General features: G+C 35.9%; 2 protein-coding genes across 5 annotated transcripts in view; one reads left to right on the top strand and one right to left on the bottom strand.

Moving 5' to 3' along the window:
- Positions 1–3131, bottom strand: part of gak (cyclin G associated kinase) — a 66605-nt gene extending 63474 nt beyond the window's left edge. For both annotated transcript variants that reach the window (XM_066710740.1, XM_066710741.1), the window contains exon 1: positions 2777–3131. In XM_066710740.1, the coding sequence (XP_066566837.1) occupies positions 2777–2918 (142 nt within the window). In that variant the 5' untranslated portion in view covers positions 2919–3131. The remainder of the gene's footprint in view (positions 1–2776) is intronic.
- A 1038-nt stretch (positions 3132–4169) lies between these two features.
- On the top strand, positions 4170–18110 carry cdc37l1 (cell division cycle 37-like 1). 3 transcript variants are annotated; one of them, XM_066710735.1, is made up of 10 exons: positions 4170–4434; positions 4752–4923; positions 5200–5314; positions 7358–7639; positions 9748–9841; positions 10584–10699; positions 11183–11305; positions 13094–13267; positions 13683–13754; positions 14199–18110. In XM_066710735.1, exons 4-10 carry the CDS (start codon positions 7373–7375, stop codon positions 14307–14309), a joined length of 957 nt encoding a protein of 318 aa, XP_066566832.1. In that variant the 5' UTR covers positions 4170–4434; positions 4752–4923; positions 5200–5314; positions 7358–7372; the 3' UTR covers positions 14310–18110. The 3 variants fall into 3 exon arrangements, with proteins under 3 accessions (XP_066566832.1, XP_066566833.1, XP_066566831.1); XM_066710736.1 differs by lacking the exon at positions 4752–4923; XM_066710734.1 differs by lacking the exons at positions 4752–4923; positions 5200–5314.
- Positions 18111–18148: the final 38 nt, after the last annotated feature.

Raw genomic sequence — 18148 nt, 5'->3', positions numbered from 1 at the left:
AAAACATTATATCCATAAAAAGGAGACATGGGAGCATAGCATAGAATAACCATAGACTGTCTCTTAATATAATATAGGCTATATCTATTAATTTAATTTTTGCTAAAAAATAAAATTAAAATGTAGCATTTGTGGCTTGTAATTGTGGTAAAAGGGGTACTGCAGCGCAGGCAGTTATTTGACTCCCAGACTTGCGGCTCACTGATTAATTTAGGTTGCTCACCACTGCTTTAAATGGAACAGATACAGCGTAAGGGTTTTGGTGGACAGTTCACATTAGTAACCATTAGAGTCCCATATTTGTTTTCCCTAGAAAATATTTATATACATTTGATTTTGTCACAAATCCACCCCTCCCCAATGTTTTGGAATCCACCACCCCCAACACCCCCAGACATCTTATGGGTCAATAAAAAGGTCTCAGAAAAAATATTTTACAACTCTAAAACAAGGGAGCCAATATCATAAAACACAACTCTAAAACACAGGAGCCAATACCATACATACATGACGGTTTTTTTAGCACTATGAAGTCTCTGAATTGAATTATTTCAACAGCATCAGCAGTTCAAAGAGAATGGTATTGAAAGCACTGTATGGCCTGCATCTTGACCCATTGAACACCTCTAGGATGAAAAGAACAGTAAACTAGAAAGAAAACTGAGCAACTTATTTCAATAGTAACTAGTCTGCAGCATGAAACTACTCTGGCCATCTTTTATGGGTATGACAGCATTAACTAAGTTTGTGCCTTGGCAGAAGAAGTATCTATTTTTTTTCCCCACATTGAAGGCATACATCATTTTTTTTTTTAAAACAGCTACCTTGTGTTTAATCAGTTTTACATTTTTTAAGGTTCTTTAAAGGTTTTTCTGTTACCTTATTGTACATGCATGCAGTCTGCATCTTGTAAAACAACAGATGTTTCAAATTGCTACCTATTTATTGCCAGTGTTATTCCACTCTTGGGGAAAAATAAATAAATATATATCTGATTAATATATATACATCTTTTAAAATGTAAATTAATGTCATTGGTAGTTTTTTTTTTTTAAGTTAATACTTGCTATTTGGATAATGAACACGAACAGAGCAAAACAACCAAATTAATAATTTAATGTTAATATTACAGAATATTATCAGAATATATAAGCTTTTAAAATTATATATATATATATTAAAAAAAAACATACAAAGCATTGAGGTGTGCACAATCAATGGTGTGAACTCTAAACACTGGCAAATCCTTCTAGTAGTGGGAGATATGCTAGGTGTAACAATAAAATGTACATACTACAAGATCCTGAAATAAATCATGTTGACCTTTTGGGGCCAATATACACTACATTAGTGGTTCCTAAATTTTCTCACAGTACAGAACTATGAACCAATATACAGACATGCACTCTTACAAAGAAAAGAAATTCCAGTAAAAATGCAAGATCAAAACAGAATACCTGAAGAATATTTTGATGGATTTTTGTGTATTTGAGATAAATGTCATAGCATGCAGGACAAAATATGATATTTGGGAACCAGTGCACTAAATAACTAATAAAATCAGTTCAATCTAATAATACAATGTGAAAACAACACATTGACTAGTTAATTATCAAACGGGTAGTGCTCTTCGTCACATGATTGTAGTTTAAAAGGAGTCCTTTAAATGGAAAATTTGAAAGAATGCATGATTTGTTTTCAAATCTCTGCAATTTATTTAAGAAACCGACATGGATTAACACAAAAATGTCAGACGAAGGCAGCTCTGTCAATCTGTCAACACAAACCAATAGAACAAATAAACCTATAATTTGAAAAATGAGAATGTTGTTTTTAAGACAAAATGTAAATGTAAATTATAAGCTAACCATTCCCCTAGCTAGGTGTCCATGATTACTGAGTGATGTAAAACATTACAATTCCTAGGTCATGTTGTTGGTTAAAAATAGTGATGCAAACCATTTACGTTATCTATTTGATTCGATTTTAATTTGAAAAATTAAAGACAGGTTTGGCATGACAATAATTCATTGTTTGCACTCATTGCAGGAAAAACAACAACTAATCAAAGTAGCCACAACTGTTTGACAACCAGCACATTTGTAACTCCCTCGTTTCCCAAATGTTCATGGTGAAATGGCCGGTTCTCTGAGAACTCTTTACCCGTTTATGTTTTGTTATAAACTTCCAGACACCAACAGTGTCGCATAAACTAACAAACAATATATAAAAACTAAAGGTAGAAAATGTAGACAAGAAGATACTCCTTTTTATAATTGCAATACCGACAGGAAGCAAGAGAAATCTGTCAGTTCAGGCAGGTGCAATCGTTTTTTGGTTTACATTATGAAATATAAATAAATATATGTTGTTTTAATTCACGTTGCATCTCATGCAATCATAATAATATGTATTCTGTCCATATTGGATATCGCTATCCAACATTCAAACTGTTGAATGTACTTATTCAGTGATGAGACTAAGAAGAAAAGCGATTTGTCTCAACAACCTTAATCGGTGAGGGAAAAAAAACGTTCATGATGTCAAACTTTGTATTTCCGTGCCCCTGAAACTAGTCCATCTACAATGGAAACAGACTGCCAAACGCATCTGCCCGGTTGTGCCCAGCCGAGCGGAGCAGGTGCAGCTCAGCACTGCCAGCCAGGCCAGACCTGCCTCAGGTACTGTCAGGCACTGACTGGGCTACCTGCCTACGTCGACTAATAATAATATTGATCCGCATGTATACGAGATATAGACACAAAGGGCATCTCACCTTCGGCAATTACTCGCTTGATTGAAAGCTTCATATCCCCGAGCTCCACTGCTTGTCCTACAAAATCATTTTGGTCCCGACTGGCCGCTCCAGCCGAGCCGGGCCCCGCCAGGAAATCAAGTGCCGACTGTAACAGGGACATTTTCGCCCAGCGTCCTCTCCGGGGAGATCACGGGGTTATTCCTTTAGCAAACTGCAGATATATAAATACGTCCTTAAAGATTCAAATCTAGAAAACGCAGCGCTGTGAAACTGATGGATCTACTTCTTCGATCTCCTCCTCGCCGAACAAACACACTGTGCCTGCTGGTAGAAAACAGCCACCATCTTCACTCTACTTCCGTAAGGCCCTGACGTACAACGTGACGTCATCAGCAGGCAACCTCAAAGAATTAAAAAAATAAAAGAGAAAAAGCGCAGCTCTGTCAGATAATGCTAGACTTCAAGTACATCCAGTCTCTTTATCTTTTAAAATGTATTTCATTATTTAATTTATTTATTAAGTGTTTTAATGTCCCATGGCTTAAACTATAAAAAACGTTAAAGGGAATAATTGAGGATTGTATAACCCAAGTTCTCATTGTTCACTTTAAATATTAATGAAATATATATCTATGCACTCCACCTGATACATACACTGTATACCTGACAGCTAATTTAAGAAATTAAGTTCCAATGGCCAAAGGTATTCGTTGGCAATTTTTAAATAAAATGAAGGAAGAAAACTAAGCATTAAAGCTAAATTTCCATGAAAGTATATTAATATCCACGAAAGAAAATACAAGAGTGCATGTATTTATTATTAATTTATGCTACTGAATACCTTTCCAATCAAAATATGACTGTTGTATAGCTATCACATTATTTTTGACATCTCAGTCCAAATCATCTGCAATTGATGCCTCTTTTTCACTTTTCTTTCTTAAACATTTCAAAGCGCTGAGGGTCGGGGCTCTGGTCTCAGCAACTACACACGCAGGGGGAAGAGGATCAAATGCGACGAAACAAATCCCCAGCAGTTTTGGTAAGGTATTGAATATTTGTCTAAGAAACTATACATACGTTTTAACAATATTAAGAATGACGAAATGTAATAATATTTTAAATAGCTTTAAATATATATATATATATATATATATATATATATATATATATATATATATATATATATATATTACTATTTAAAATATTATTACATTTCGTCATATATATATTAGTAACTATGAATAGACCACACAAAGCCACTGATTCCCGTTAACAACTTTTATGAAATGGGAGCGAAAACAACTAAATATGTAATAATAATAATAATAATAATAATAATATAAAGTTATTTCCGGTCAGTATCATATGACTCAAACAGACGAGTCATGTGACCTGCACGGCCAGCCACGTGGGTAATGAGTCAGCAACATGGAGGTGCACGTTTATGTCATCTTCTGAAGAGGGACTGTGCTGTTTCATTGACCCGATTCGCTAACATTGTCTGACCTGTTTTCGTTTCATTGTTGAATCGTCCGAAATCAAGCAGCAGCAGCAGTAGATAAGCGGGCGAGATGGACTGGCAGGGCGGCGGCGCTGCTGTGTCCCCGGAGCAGGAGAGCAGCGGCCCTGGTGATCGCAGCCACAGCCTCCCATCCGCGACATTGCAGCCGCAGGTACTGTGCAGCGCATTGAATACTTCATCTGGGAAACCACAGCCTCAAGGGAAAAAACTATTCCCGATGCCTTGATTTACCACGGAGTATTTTACGACTAATGCAAACATGTGGCGTTTGTTAACTCTTAACGATTTGAACTTTGTTTTGTGTCGTGTGGTACTAGTACCCCTTCAGTCCTACCAAGTTCAAATAATCTGTAGTTCGAGCAGCATAACACTTATTTCTGATAATAAGGTATCAAGAAATGCATGCAAAGTATTTTATTTGGGATTATTGATGACTGTACTGTTTTTTTTTTCTTCACACCCTTTTAGGCAGAGATTTAAGGAATTGCTCCACACCCACATTGTGAAACCAAACAAACCTAAACTCGAGCAAATATTGAACTGAGCTCATCATACTTCTTCATTTTAAATCATGAAAAGGAAAGGCCTCTCTGAGCCCAGAAGTTTTGTTTTTGTTGTTTTTGTTTTTTAACCCTTTAAGGTAGCCTATAAGTATAATTTAATGTTATTGTTAGCAGTAGTAGTAGTACTTCTCGGATAACAATTTTTCCACTGTAAAATATATTGTTTTTGTTCACAAATTATATTTGGGGAAACAAATATTCAACAGAATACAATATATTATAATTAGGTTGGTTTGATAGTGATCATTCTTCACGAATCAGGTAGTAAGGGTGAAACATTCATGACAGGATTAATGCTAGGTCGGTAAACTGTGTCTATAACAACTACACAAAATGATCATCTCATCCAGCAGAATGAACAAACTGACCACAGAACATTTCTGGGCGCAACCTAAGACTTGAAACACCTGCTGATGCTCTGCATCCTGAAACAGTGCAATGAAGACATCTAATCTCAAAAAGCTTTAGGTACAATTATATTTATTAATTATGTATACATGACAGTATTAATAAAATGTCAACACAACAAGTAGTTGTGGTTCTTAGCTGCAGTGTATGTTAAGTTGGACAGCCTGGAAATTGTTTGTTTGGATCCAGGGTATGTTGCTGGAAAACCCGACCGAAGTCTTCAGGGAGGGTGAAAAAATAGACAGGTTACACCATAATAATGGGAAAGGCACAGAGTTGGCTGAGTGAACATAAAACCATAATTAATGTGACTGGGGAGTTTTTCAGATACACCCAACTCTGTGAAAAGAAGTGACTATTTTAAGTTTCAAATGCACCTCTTTCCAGGTATGAATTTGAGTCTGTTTTATTCCCGAGAGTGTAGTCCATGGGGTTGACCTTGTCAGCACCATTGAAGATGAAAAGATTCAAAACCAAACTGATAGTATTTCTTTGCATGGTCCAAACAAATATGTTGCATGGCCTGATATATAGATGGAAAAAAATAAATAGATTCTACAATGAAGTTTCGCCCTTCCTTATATTCCAAATATTTTTTATCGACCAAGATCAATCATTGATCGGTGAGCGCTCCAAGTGTGTTTGATCTTCTTGAGTAAAAAGACCTCAGCGTGAAAATTAAATTGATCACATATTTTCTGTGATTTTGAGGTAGGCTATATATTTGTCTTGATACTGGTCAGCTCATTTAAAGGAAAGGAAAACCCAAATGGGATTGAGAAAAGCTGTTCTAAATACTGAACCAAACAACACAAACTCTTGGGTGGGTCGGGGGAGGAGGATTCAAATTAAAGGATTTATTTACCTGTTAATACTACATACTGTGACATTATTTTAATGGCAGTTGCCTTAGAGGATATGCTTTTAAGTGTAGATTTGTAGTTTTTGATTAGCAGGTGCATCAACATTTTGATTTAATTCCTCCATTAGTTAGCTGCATTTGTTTTAGTTTTTTTCAATATATGTAACAACACATTTAGTAGTGCATATTTTAATTTAAAACACAGCCCACATGTTGATCCTTAAAGGTCTAATTGAAATAAAAGTGCTTTTCATGTATTTCATGCTTAAATTTGAAGTCAAATCCTAGGGAAAACAGAAATATTCATATGACAAAATACGGGAAAACCCTACACACTTATAGCTGGTAACGTGTGTGTGTACCATGCTGTAAAATCCATGTAGAAACTAGTAATTGTGGCAAAAATGGTTCGCCAATGTTGAGTCAGTACTGTATCAAAAACAAAGGATGGAGTTTAGCTTGTTTTCATTTCTGTCAAATGAGCAAAACAGGATACATTGGGAAAATAGTGTGTAAATCACAGATCCACATTTAGAGGGGAAATCTAATTCAGTCATCTATAATGACCACTTTGAAGGCAGCGCATGTGAATACTGTGTAATACTGGAATAATCAGATGGGAAATGTTGTCAAATGATTACTTAGCTTTTTCTGGACAGTAATACATCAGGGGTTGCAGACAAACCTAAATAACTTCTAAAATAGATCAATACAGTTGTGTCAACAGCAGATTGAAAGGGGCTTCAGCCTGATTAATATTAACAGTGACAAATGTGCTTCCTATTGTAAATAGCGTTGCTCATCCCTCCTGGTAAAATTCTCTCCATGTTCTCACACCAGCAGTTGGTTAGCCAAAGAATAATGTTCAGCAACAGAACTCTAAGCACTAAGACTGTTGAGCTCAGTTATGACAAGATTTGTAAATTGTGGTTGCATTTTTAATTCAGTTCTTTGTTTTAATTTTGTTTTATTTTACATCTAAAACCTATACTCCCCTTCAAAAACTATTGATGGATGGGAGTGTAGAGATACTTTTTTGACTCAATAGCACCAAAAACAAACTTTATGGACAGTATAATATTATCTTAAACTAAAACTGACTCGGTATAAGAGTAATTTTTTTTAGATCTCCTTAATTTAAGAAATGTACTGTCTAGAATTCTTAGTTGGGTATGACATGAAAGCTTTTCACAATCCCTTAAATTCAAATGTATGCCCATAAATGTATTTGTATGTTCCAGGTGAGTTCTGACAACATGGTATCACTGTGCCGAAGCCAGCAGCAATGTGTGAAGGACTCCATATTCTGCAGTTGGCAGCTAGTCGAAGCGCAGGACAGACTGTCGGGGCTGGAGCTGCACAGCTCAGAGTCAGCTGAACAGGAGCGTGCCCGGGCACAGGCGAGCTCCTCCGAGCTGTCGCAGACTGAGAGGGAGTGGAGGCATAAAGAGAAGATGCTGGGCTGTGAGGACAAAAGGAGTCCTATGCACTGTAACACCTTTAGCAGAGATGTGTTCAATAAGGTATGAGGTTCCCAAAACAGCAGTGCACTCCTAACATGCCAATGAGAGATTCATTAACCTGAAAACATATCCTAGAAGGTGATCTATATATTTTTTCTTTCTCTTTCCCTTCTTCAGGTGAAGCATCAAATTTGGTGATTAGAGAATACGTATGGCTTTAAATAAACTGAACATTTAGTGTTCCAAACATAGGTGTAGGTTTAGAATGGGGATGGGGCCCAATGTTGAGAAAATGTTTCATTGTCCCCCCCCAAAATTTGTATGCCCGGCTATATTTTTTTAACCTAGGTCAAGCCTATATATTATAACTATTAGCAGATGTGCTATATTTCTAACCAAACAAACTGTTATTAGAGGACGAAGTTGTTACAATGAAAAGGCACAAAAAAAAGTCATCGGTGTTTCTTTTCCCATTCAAAATAATGTGAATGTATTTTTCATATTGCTACTTATTCAGTCACTGATGCTGTCACAGATGTACTGTGCTCTTCCATATCTGCTTTAGTGTTTTGACGCGTATGGCTGTCAAAGTATCTAAAAAGCGAATACTCACTAATCTAAATTTTGTTAAACGTATAAGTCTGAGTCTCATGAAATGTAACAAATTATTCTTCATATTATTAATGATGTTTTCATAGGTTAATACCATTTAAAAGCAGTTACTTATACAAGATGGAAGTGTTCTTCAAGCAACTAGAATTATTATTAAGCAAATAAGAACAGTGATTTAACTTGTTTGGGTAAAATGTTGTCTGTAGACTTGTATATAGTGCCTGGCAAAAGTATTCAGACCCTTCCTATGGTGGCCCATTTTGTGAAGTTACAAAATGATGTGTGTACACTTTTTTTTTTTTTGTGTGTGTGTGTGTACTTTATTCAAAACTTTAATGATAAAACTGAAAAGTTCTAAGAGTAAGATACAGTAAATATCACCAAAAAGTATGAAATATTATGATTCCGTAAGTATTCAGACCCTTCAATATTTGGTGCTTTTTGGGTAGGTCTCTACCAGCTTTGCACACTGGATTGGTGAAATGTTTGTCCATTGTTGTTGGCATATTTGATCAAGTTTATTCAGATTTGTTGGGGATAGCAGTTTAAGTCGTTCCACAGATTCTAAATAGGATTCAAGTCTGGACTTTGACTGGGCCACTCAAGGACATTCACTTCCTTATTCTTATCCAGAGTAGCTTTGGCCTTGTCCTTTTGATCATAGTCCTGCTGAAAAGTGAATTTTCACTCCAGTTTTAAGACAGATTTTCCTTTAGTATTTGTCTGTACTTCGCTCCACCAATTTTTCCTTAAATCCTAACAAGCTTTCCAGTTCCTGCTGAGGACAAGCATCCCCATAGCATGATGCTGCCACCATGCTTGACTTTAATTGGGAGATGTGCTGTGTTGGGTCTGTGCCAAACCTAAAGCTTGGCAACGTAAATTAATAACTGTGGCCTTTTACCACAATTACAAGCCACAAATGCTACATTTTAATTTAAAAAGCAATATAATGCAGTAAATACACATCAAGTGATTAAGACATTAATTCTAAATAATAAGCAGTTGTCATAAATACTATTTACTTTATACAGTTTGTATTTGTGTGGGGGGTTCGTGGGCCGCAAGTGGATGCAATCTTGGCCACAGGTTGGCCACCACTGATTTAGACCAAAAACAAAAAGATCAGTTTGGTATATGTTTTTTTTATTTTTATTTTATTTTTGTAATTATTATGAACAACTAATGATGAGACGTAACACTGTTATATGTTTAGGAGGTTGATTGCCCCCAAACCAGCAAAGAACATAATATATACATTGAAATGTACTGATTGCATAAGTTATGATTGCATTCACCCGCCTAAGGCAGTACGTGGTAGAAGCACCTTTTGCACCAATTACTTCTGTCAGTCTTTTTGAATAGGTTTCTACCAGCTCTGCACAGTGGGATGGTGTTAATTCTTCCTTGCAAAATAGTTGAGTTCTTAGTGAATTGGTTAGTTTGTGCAGCATACAATTAAAGTTTAAGGACTGCAGTTTTACTTGTTCAACATATGTCAATTTCCCTGTTTAAAACTGTTGTTTTAACCCTTGTTTTGTGTTTCCGTTATGCAGAGTGTTATCAATATTCAGAATGGAAACCAAGAACCAGAAGATGATAAAAGTAAATCCTTTGTCCAGAAATATGAGCATCAGTTAAGACATTTTGGTAGGTGTGCAGTGAAAATAGTAATTTGACCGATCTGTAACTCTTCCCTTAACTTCCATATGTCAGCATTAATGTATTCTCTTGTGTAAAATTGTCACTTCTGTGTGTAGCATCAGATTCAGGGATTCACACAATATTCTGTTAGGAGGATCCTTGGGTATGTTTACATGTTACAATGCTTTGATGGATTACATTTATTAGAGCATTGTGGCTAATTGTTTGGGTAACAATTCCCGTTCTTGACCTTTGTTATATTTAGATGATTTTTATGTATGTGTTAAACATAACCCAGAACTATTGAAAACTGTAACCAGCCATAAGCACCTTAAATTTACAGTACTTCGCCTGCCATGAAACACAGGATTTTTGTCCATTATTTTCTCAGCTGCAGTATTTTTTTCTCTGTCAATTTCTTTGTAGTTATCTCTTGGTCGTTTTTAATAGAAGTCATTTCAAGGTATTGAATATAATCAAAATGTGTGAATGTGTTGTCTTCAAAGGTTTTCCAAGATTACATCAAAATCAAATCCATACAAACAAGGCTGTAAAAAGAAACATCCCTTGACTAGTATCAACTACTACTAATGCAAATTGATTGTCATATTAAGTTATATACTTATTATTTTTGTATCCGTGTGTTTTAGCCATTCTGTGTTGATCTGTGTAATACACAGTCCAGTTCTCGGGGTATTAACAAGGAGCAGTGTCCTATGGAATACATGACTGATGTGTGTTTTGCTAGGTATGCTAAGGCGCTGGGACGACAGCCAGAGGTTCCTGTCTGATCACCCCCATCTCATCTGTGAAGACACGGCCAACTACCTAATTTTTTGGTGTTTCCGTCTAAAGGCAGAGGAGGTAATGCGAGAGCCTTGTTAAGTCTAGATCTAGGATGGACAAGATCCCACTAACCATTTTACAGTCTTTTCCCTACAACTCCTGAGATGTTTCAGAAAAGCTACTAATACCTGTTTTCCTCAGTTTAAAACATTTTATTTATGTTAGAGAACTCCAAGATAGTATGTTTTTAAGTTGTTCAGTTCTTCTTTTTAATCAAAATACAACTCAACTGGATTTGAATATCTATTTATACAAATGGAAGGTCCAGTAGTTTTTACACATTTAATTTGGTAAGAAAACTGCAGGTTTTTTTGGTTTATCATTACAGCAGCGATCTGTATATGATATAAGTTCCAATACTACTTCTACTTAACTCTCATTGGTAGATTATTACTGTGTTTGTTAATTTCTGTCAGGTCACACTGTGTATTTCTACAAACCCTTTGCTCTATGCCATTAGAGCTTCCTCTTAATATCTGTCTCGCTCTACCTGTCCCACAGAAAGAAGCTCTAATGGAGCAGGTGGCTCATCAGGCTGTTGCCATGCAGTTCATCCTGGAGATGGCTAGTACCAATAAGGAGGACCCTAGGGGCTGCTTTAGAAAGTTTTTTCAAAAAGCAAAAGTAAGAAAATGTCACAAATATTGTACATGTTTAAACCATAACACTGAAACATGCAGCATCTTAATCTGTTCCCCCCTACACACTTAATTTAGGGAAAGTAATCTCACTTTAAGAACATAATTGCATCAGCCTCTGAAACTAGATGTGTTTTCCTGGTAGGCTTGATAAATGTGATTCACTTACAATCTTTTTTTAAATAACATAATACAGCTAAGCAAGACCATTCAATTTTTTTCACATGTTTAATGTCACGTTTACATTTCACATGTTTTTCTAAACCTGCAAACACAGCTCCTTTTGGAATTATCCATGATGTCTTTTACTGCTAGTAGTTGTATTTTCCATCTATGGTTTTTTCATCTATATATGTATTTTATATTTAGTTTAATGCTTGGGTAATTCAAGACAGAAAGCAATTTGTAGCCTCTAACATTTTCTTTATGTGAATTACTCGCATTTATTATTATACACATCAACTGTGGTCTAGCTTGTGTAAACTCTATTTGATCAAACACTGCATTTATCATGATTATTTATGATTATTTATTAGAGCTGAATTTGCTCAATCCTCCACAGCACTGTGAGCTTTGTTTAGTAGAGATTGCATTAATGCTATTGCTCTTAGATTATTTTTCCCTCCCTAATCCTTAGACAAAGCAAGGTGAATGTGACAGGCCACAATAAATACTAAACTATGCAAATATACATTTTAAAACTAAACAGACATCTAATCCACAATTTAGGATGGCTGCAACATTAAGAATACATATTATCATCTTTTCATGTAGCCCATTGCAATTAAAATAAAATGTAAACCAAATTCTTAACACAATAATATAACTTAGTATTGTATTAACATGTTATATGAAACAAAACCATCCAGGACTATATTGATAGTTTTGTGGGAGTTTACTGTCTTGCAAACATCAGGCTCACATTTGAATGGTTCCAAGTCTTTGCTGAATTGCTGTATGAGGGCATTTAAAGGTCCTGGTTCTGTGTATTGCAAGGGTAAACTGTCATGAGTGGAGTAGGGATAGTACATTGGATACATGAAAGATGGTGTTTTTTACATTTCTTTCCAGCCTTCTACAGATCTGGGGATTATTATGATCTTTACTGGTAGATTTAGCATTACATCATCTGACCATATGCTTTGTACACAATTCAGCCATGGTCTTCATATTTCTATCAAAATGCAACATCTTAGCACATTGATTGTTTGCTAAATCACTAAAATTGTATGTTAGTGAAGACACCCCACCGCTAAATCACAGTAGTAGACAATATCTGTTTACCCACAAATCAGTCCAAATTGGATTCCTTTACAGTCTGAAATACTATATACGACTTTGCAAATGTTGCTAATTTGTGCCTTTTAAATCTTCTAATATTTCTATAAATGGATCAGTACAAACATAAATGTACTGTTAGAAATTTGTAAATAATTTGCTGTCTTTATATTGTATATGATCTTCCAATTCAGTACTTCCTTGCATAACATTGTGTAATCCTTTCTGTATTGAAAACATTTATTGTAACAACTGAATTGTAATGGAGCCGTTCCACCAGTAGAGGGAAGCAGTATCAATCATGCATAGAGCTTGACAGGCAATCCAAATTAGGCTTTAACACAGGCCTTAAAATATGTGTGCATCTTCACAGTGGAGTGTTTAATTCTGACAACAGTTGTTCTACTCTAGAGCATGAATAGATGAATAAAATGCACTTTGACTTGTATTATTTGTCAACTGTCAATATTATTTGTTATGTCTGCTAATATTTTAGTCTGGTCAAGAGGGTTATGTGGATGTCTTTAGAACTGAACTTGAAGCTTTCAAGCAGCGAGTGAGAGACTACACAGGAAAGTGCAAGAAGGAGAATTCTGCAGACATGGAGCATCAGAAACCTCCAAATGGATGCTGTCTGGACCCGAAAGAGGTTCTGGAGTCATTGCCACCAGTACGTTTTTTTTTTTTTTTTTCCTCCCCGTCTTGTTGCAGCTGTTATATTATGGGACATTTCATTTTTATTTTCAAATGTATAATGAGGACTAGGTGTTGTAAGGTGACTGGCTGATGGGTATAATAGAGGATTTAACATTTTTCACATTGTAGATGAAATTATAGATTATCTTAAACTTAAATTACATTGTGATCAAAGTTAAAGCAATTACACAACCAGGTAGATTTAAATTTGTTGTTGACACTAAACCGATTTAGTGATGGGAATTTGATGTATTGAACTTGTGCATGTCCTTACCAGGCAAGTGGAAGTTAACTGTTTGTACAGCAGCATTACTGATATCCATTGCTACGAGTGTTATGTGAAACAGTGGTACATTCAGACACTAAGCATCTTTCTTGTTTTGTTGAAGGAGCTGAAGAGAGGGTTCCAGCTGCAAGACATGCAGATTCTGCAGAATGTTCTCAGTAACATGAACCCACAGGTATGGCATCTTACAACACTCCATGTTTTTGGTAAGGCACTGTGTCTTTTTAAAAGCTTTTTTAATAATGCCTAATAATGACTAACTACCCGTTGGGTTAGGGTTAGGTTTCTTTCTCCAGTCAAACCTAAACGAGTTTGCATAAATCATGTGTTTTATGTCAGGGGTTAGTCTAGGCCAGTGATCTCAAGAAATGGCCACTGAGAGACCCAGTACAAGTGATTTTATAGGTGTCTTTGACATTCTGAATATAATGTGAAGGATATCAAAATCACACTAATAATAAAATGTATTTCAAGTTTGATTACTCCCCAACACCCCATACAAAAGGTCTCTGTCTCTCTCTCACTTAAGTATTTGCCCTGGTTTCATTTGTGCCCAGTATCTTCCACAACCCAAAACAATATGCAAAACCTAAACATCAATTTATTTTAATATCTGCAGGTTGCTGAATATTATGTGAAACGCTGTTTGGAGGCTGGACTTTGGATCAACAAAACTAAAGGGACAAAAGAGGAAGATACAGATGAACCCCGAATGATGGAGACCACATAGCAAAAAACGATTACTTACCTAGGAATATCCAAGGAGTTTCAAAGGAGACTGACTATTTTTGTATTAAAATCAGTATGCGCCTGAATGTGTGCTGCACTTTATATTTGTTCAAGGTATTTAAAAGGAAATTGTATTTTTGAGTTTTTTTGTTGCTGGTTTTTGTTAATTTTGAGGAGGTGGAGCTGCTCATTCTGCGCACTGTTGTTGCCATCTATTAGTGGTTAAGGAGTTGTTACCTGCTTGTCACATAGCTAACTAAGTCTTCCATTCTCCATCAGTATCTTCACAAACCCTGAAAAAAAGTTTTCATTTTTAAACAACCAAAGCTCATTATTCTTATCAGTAAGCTGATTCCAACTCCTTCTGAAGGCTGTGCTTTCTTTCATATTTTACGTTGTCTGAGTGTGTGATATAATATACAGTGGCCTTCGTATTTATTGATAAAGTGTAACAAAAAAATGATTTAACAGATGGCATGCAAGCGTGCAATAATTGTATTTGCTCAATTGAACATACGAACAATTTTAATACTAACAACGCTGCAAGAGCAACATCGTACATTTTAGAAATAATGGCATGTTTTTCAAAGAACACAATGATGACAGTGATTCACATCCCTGCAATCAGTATTTTGTGCACCCTCCATTGACCATAATGACACAGTGTAGTGTTTGGTTCTAGCACTTCTCAGGAGGGATTTTTGATCACTTCCAGCTCGGTTGGATTATTTGGTTTTTACTCGTGACCTGCTTTTTTTTAGTTTTAGTTTTTAGTATTTTTTGTTTTCACTTAACCATTTATTTTTAGACATTGATGCATGAATTGGATCATAATCATGCTGGAATTACAATTGTTGACCAAAATTGAGCTTCTTAGCAGAGAATTCATTTTTCCCTTCATCTGAATAAGGGCACCAGAAGATGTAAAATAACACCAAAATCCAGTTCCATAATTCACAAAGGGGATGACATTCTTCTCAACATGAGCTTCACCTTTTCGGCATCAAACATAATGCTGATGAATGTGTCCCATACAACTTTTTTTTTCTTTTCTAATCTGAACCTAAAATGGCCCCAAGTGTCTCAGATATGCAGTTTGGCAAATGTATACAGCGCCTTTCTGTTTTGTGCTGTCAGAAGATGCTTCTTACGTGCATCCTGAAGAGTCCAGACTCTTGGAGATCTCCAACAGTTGCCCTTAGATTGGAGTTTTTGCTTCTGAGCCACTTTTTATTTTTACAGGACATAGTGGTAATATTTTCATGCATCCTTTTCTTGGCAAGGTGGTGACTGTTCCAGTAGCCTTAACTTTTTGATAATAGATGCTGTAGTGAAAACTGGTAGGTTCAACTTCTTGTTTTTTCATGTTTGTTTTTTGTTTTTATTTCGAGAAATATGGTGGGGGGTCTATTATGTATTGTGTACTGGAGTCTTTGTTAAAATAGAGGGAATCATGAACTTCCAACACATATCGATACATTTTGGCCAAAATCCTGGTTCCTTCTGAGAAGAAGCTCATGCTTGGTTAAGAATGGATCATTGTCATGCTGGAATGTCCAAAGCATACATCCATATCTACGACTTAAAAAAAAAAGTTCACAAATGGAGATCAAAGAGTTCGAAAGTACTAGAGCAATTCTGCAAAGAGGAATTGTTAAGAATCCACCCTCTGAAGTGTCGGAACATCACAGAACACTACAGGAGGCGTCTTGTCAGTGTAATCATGCCAGAGGATTTACAAAGTACTAATTACGAGGCTGCGACTAAATTTGACCCCTCTTTTCAGCAGGATGCATCCAATCTGTTAATCATTCTTTCTGTATGCTGTTTTTTATTCCTATTTATTCAGGGGTATGTATAAATCTGGAGAGCAATGTAGGCTGGTGAGACCGCAGTTACCGTAATTGGTTGTGTGTGGTCAGTAACACACACGCATGGGTCAAGCTGCGTTTCTCAACAATTCTCTACTTACTGGTGTAGCAATTAAGTAATGAAATTGGCCACCCTCACATATACATTTCCACTTGATACTGATCAAGGTATGACTTAAAACGCAAAAACTCGTGGACTTACTGTCAGGGTTTACAAAGAGCTCCAGCATGTTGGAAACTAATGCAACTTTTCTAGCTGGAATTCTAACTTTAAAACAGTTTGCTTTCCTTTCTGTATGTGGCCATAGTCAATGTGACATTGTTTCTATTGACTTAATGGCAGCCAGTTACAGCATATTTATGAACAATCTTGACATACATTTTTTTATTTTAAAGCAAGGAATCTGTGACTCAAAAAGTGACAAAGTGCCTCATTACTGAAAAAAAAAATGTCTACAATACAGAATAAGCTCTATGACTTTGATATCACCAGGTCAAAGCTGATCCAAGCTGTGCTACTTACTGACTGTGGCTGAGAGTTATGCATTGAAATCCCTAAACTTGGCCAAAAGTAACAAGACAGAATGTGGCAAAGATATATACACAGGATAAAGGTATTCGGAGAATTCTGAATACTTTTTGGAAAAAGGGACAATAATTATCCAGTTAAATATTAAGGAGAGAACCCTATTCACCCTTCCCCACCACTTGGCTACCACTCTATAATGTTACTGAAGCAAGATCAAATTACCTTAAAAATGTGTGTAGGTATGGAGATCAAGGAAATAAGCAATCACAGAACAAATCTAGTTGTCAGGGTGAAAAATATGTTTTTGTTCAAGGCTAATAATACTTCACTAATAGGCTCCACTAATATAGTCTCCCATATTCATTGTACTTGGTGTAGCAAGATGTGAATTAAGTGGGTCATCTTTTGGCATGAAAGTTCATGATGGATGTCTTTGTCATTATCTTTTCGGTATATGTACCTAGGTTTCTTTTTCAAATGCTGACAGATTACATTATGAATCATAAAATAAGGGGTGTTCAAACTTTAGCTGTTTAATAGGAACATTATGATATGCTTTGGAAAAATAATCCATCATCCAGTTTGAAAGTTCATTCACTTTAAGTTGTTAGGTCATGCCACGGAGACTGACTGAAGTCTACCTGTCAGTTATGATGATTGGGCTAACGTGAAGCTACTTGATCTTACGGGAAAGATGCACACTAAGCAGTGTGATACCCAGATACACCCCAAAACACACTAGGCTTCTTCTAAACTGATTAAACAAATAAAGGAATGTGATACTGAGAATGCTTATTTCATCCAACGCTGCTGTTCAACCATTGATCATTTTCTGCAGCAGTTGTTTTATTCAGTGTTGTCTTAGAAAATAAAAGGTAGATGCCATTGTGATTTCCCCCCCACACATATCTAAAAACCTCAGGTAAAACTATGGTTTAGAGACTACTGATGCAGAAATTAAATAGTTCAATTTTGTTTGTACCAGCACATACAGCAGTCGGTGGCAATGCAGGTTCCCGTTAAAGGTGCATGCCTGTTTGAGTAATTTTTAGCAGTGTACTTAATAAACACTTTCTGCAATTCTGTGACAGTAGTATGTGAAATGTTTGGCTGGCATGCGAACGTGTCTCCCAAAGGATCATAATCTGATGTTACAAAAAAACACCTCCACCATCCATATTTATTTCTGCTTCTGCCAAAATCTAATGTCTTCACACTGGACAAAACTTGAAGTGCATTTCTTCAGTGATTGCAGCCAGCATATGATCAGTGTTGCAATGTCCAAATGTATGTCAAGATGTGGCTTTCATTGGAAATGGGAAGTGCTGAAATCACAATTAGCCTTTTAAGCCTAGAATATGTCCGAAGTATGTTCTATAATAAAGCTCGATGCAAATTAAAATGTTGCTGTAGTATTATTTAATAGATTAAAAAATATTA

Source organism: Amia ocellicauda, chromosome 8, assembly GCF_036373705.1.
Source record: "Amia ocellicauda isolate fAmiCal2 chromosome 8, fAmiCal2.hap1, whole genome shotgun sequence".
NCBI classification, from domain to species: Eukaryota; Metazoa; Chordata; class Actinopteri; order Amiiformes; family Amiidae; genus Amia; species Amia ocellicauda.
This window is presented reverse-complemented; position numbering and strand designations above follow the sequence as displayed.

Coding starts and splice junctions, on each gene's coding strand:
- cdc37l1 (XM_066710734.1), top strand. CDS start 4,333: ATGGACTGGCAGGGCGGCGGCGCTGCTGTGTCCCCGGAGCAGGAGAGC. Junction 9,842..10,583: donor GCATCAGTTAAGACATTTTG/GTAGGTGTGCAG, acceptor GTGTTTTGCTAG/GTATGCTAAGGCGCTGGGAC. Junction 10,700..11,182: donor TCCGTCTAAAGGCAGAGGAG/GTAATGCGAGAG, acceptor CCTGTCCCACAG/AAAGAAGCTCTAATGGAGCA.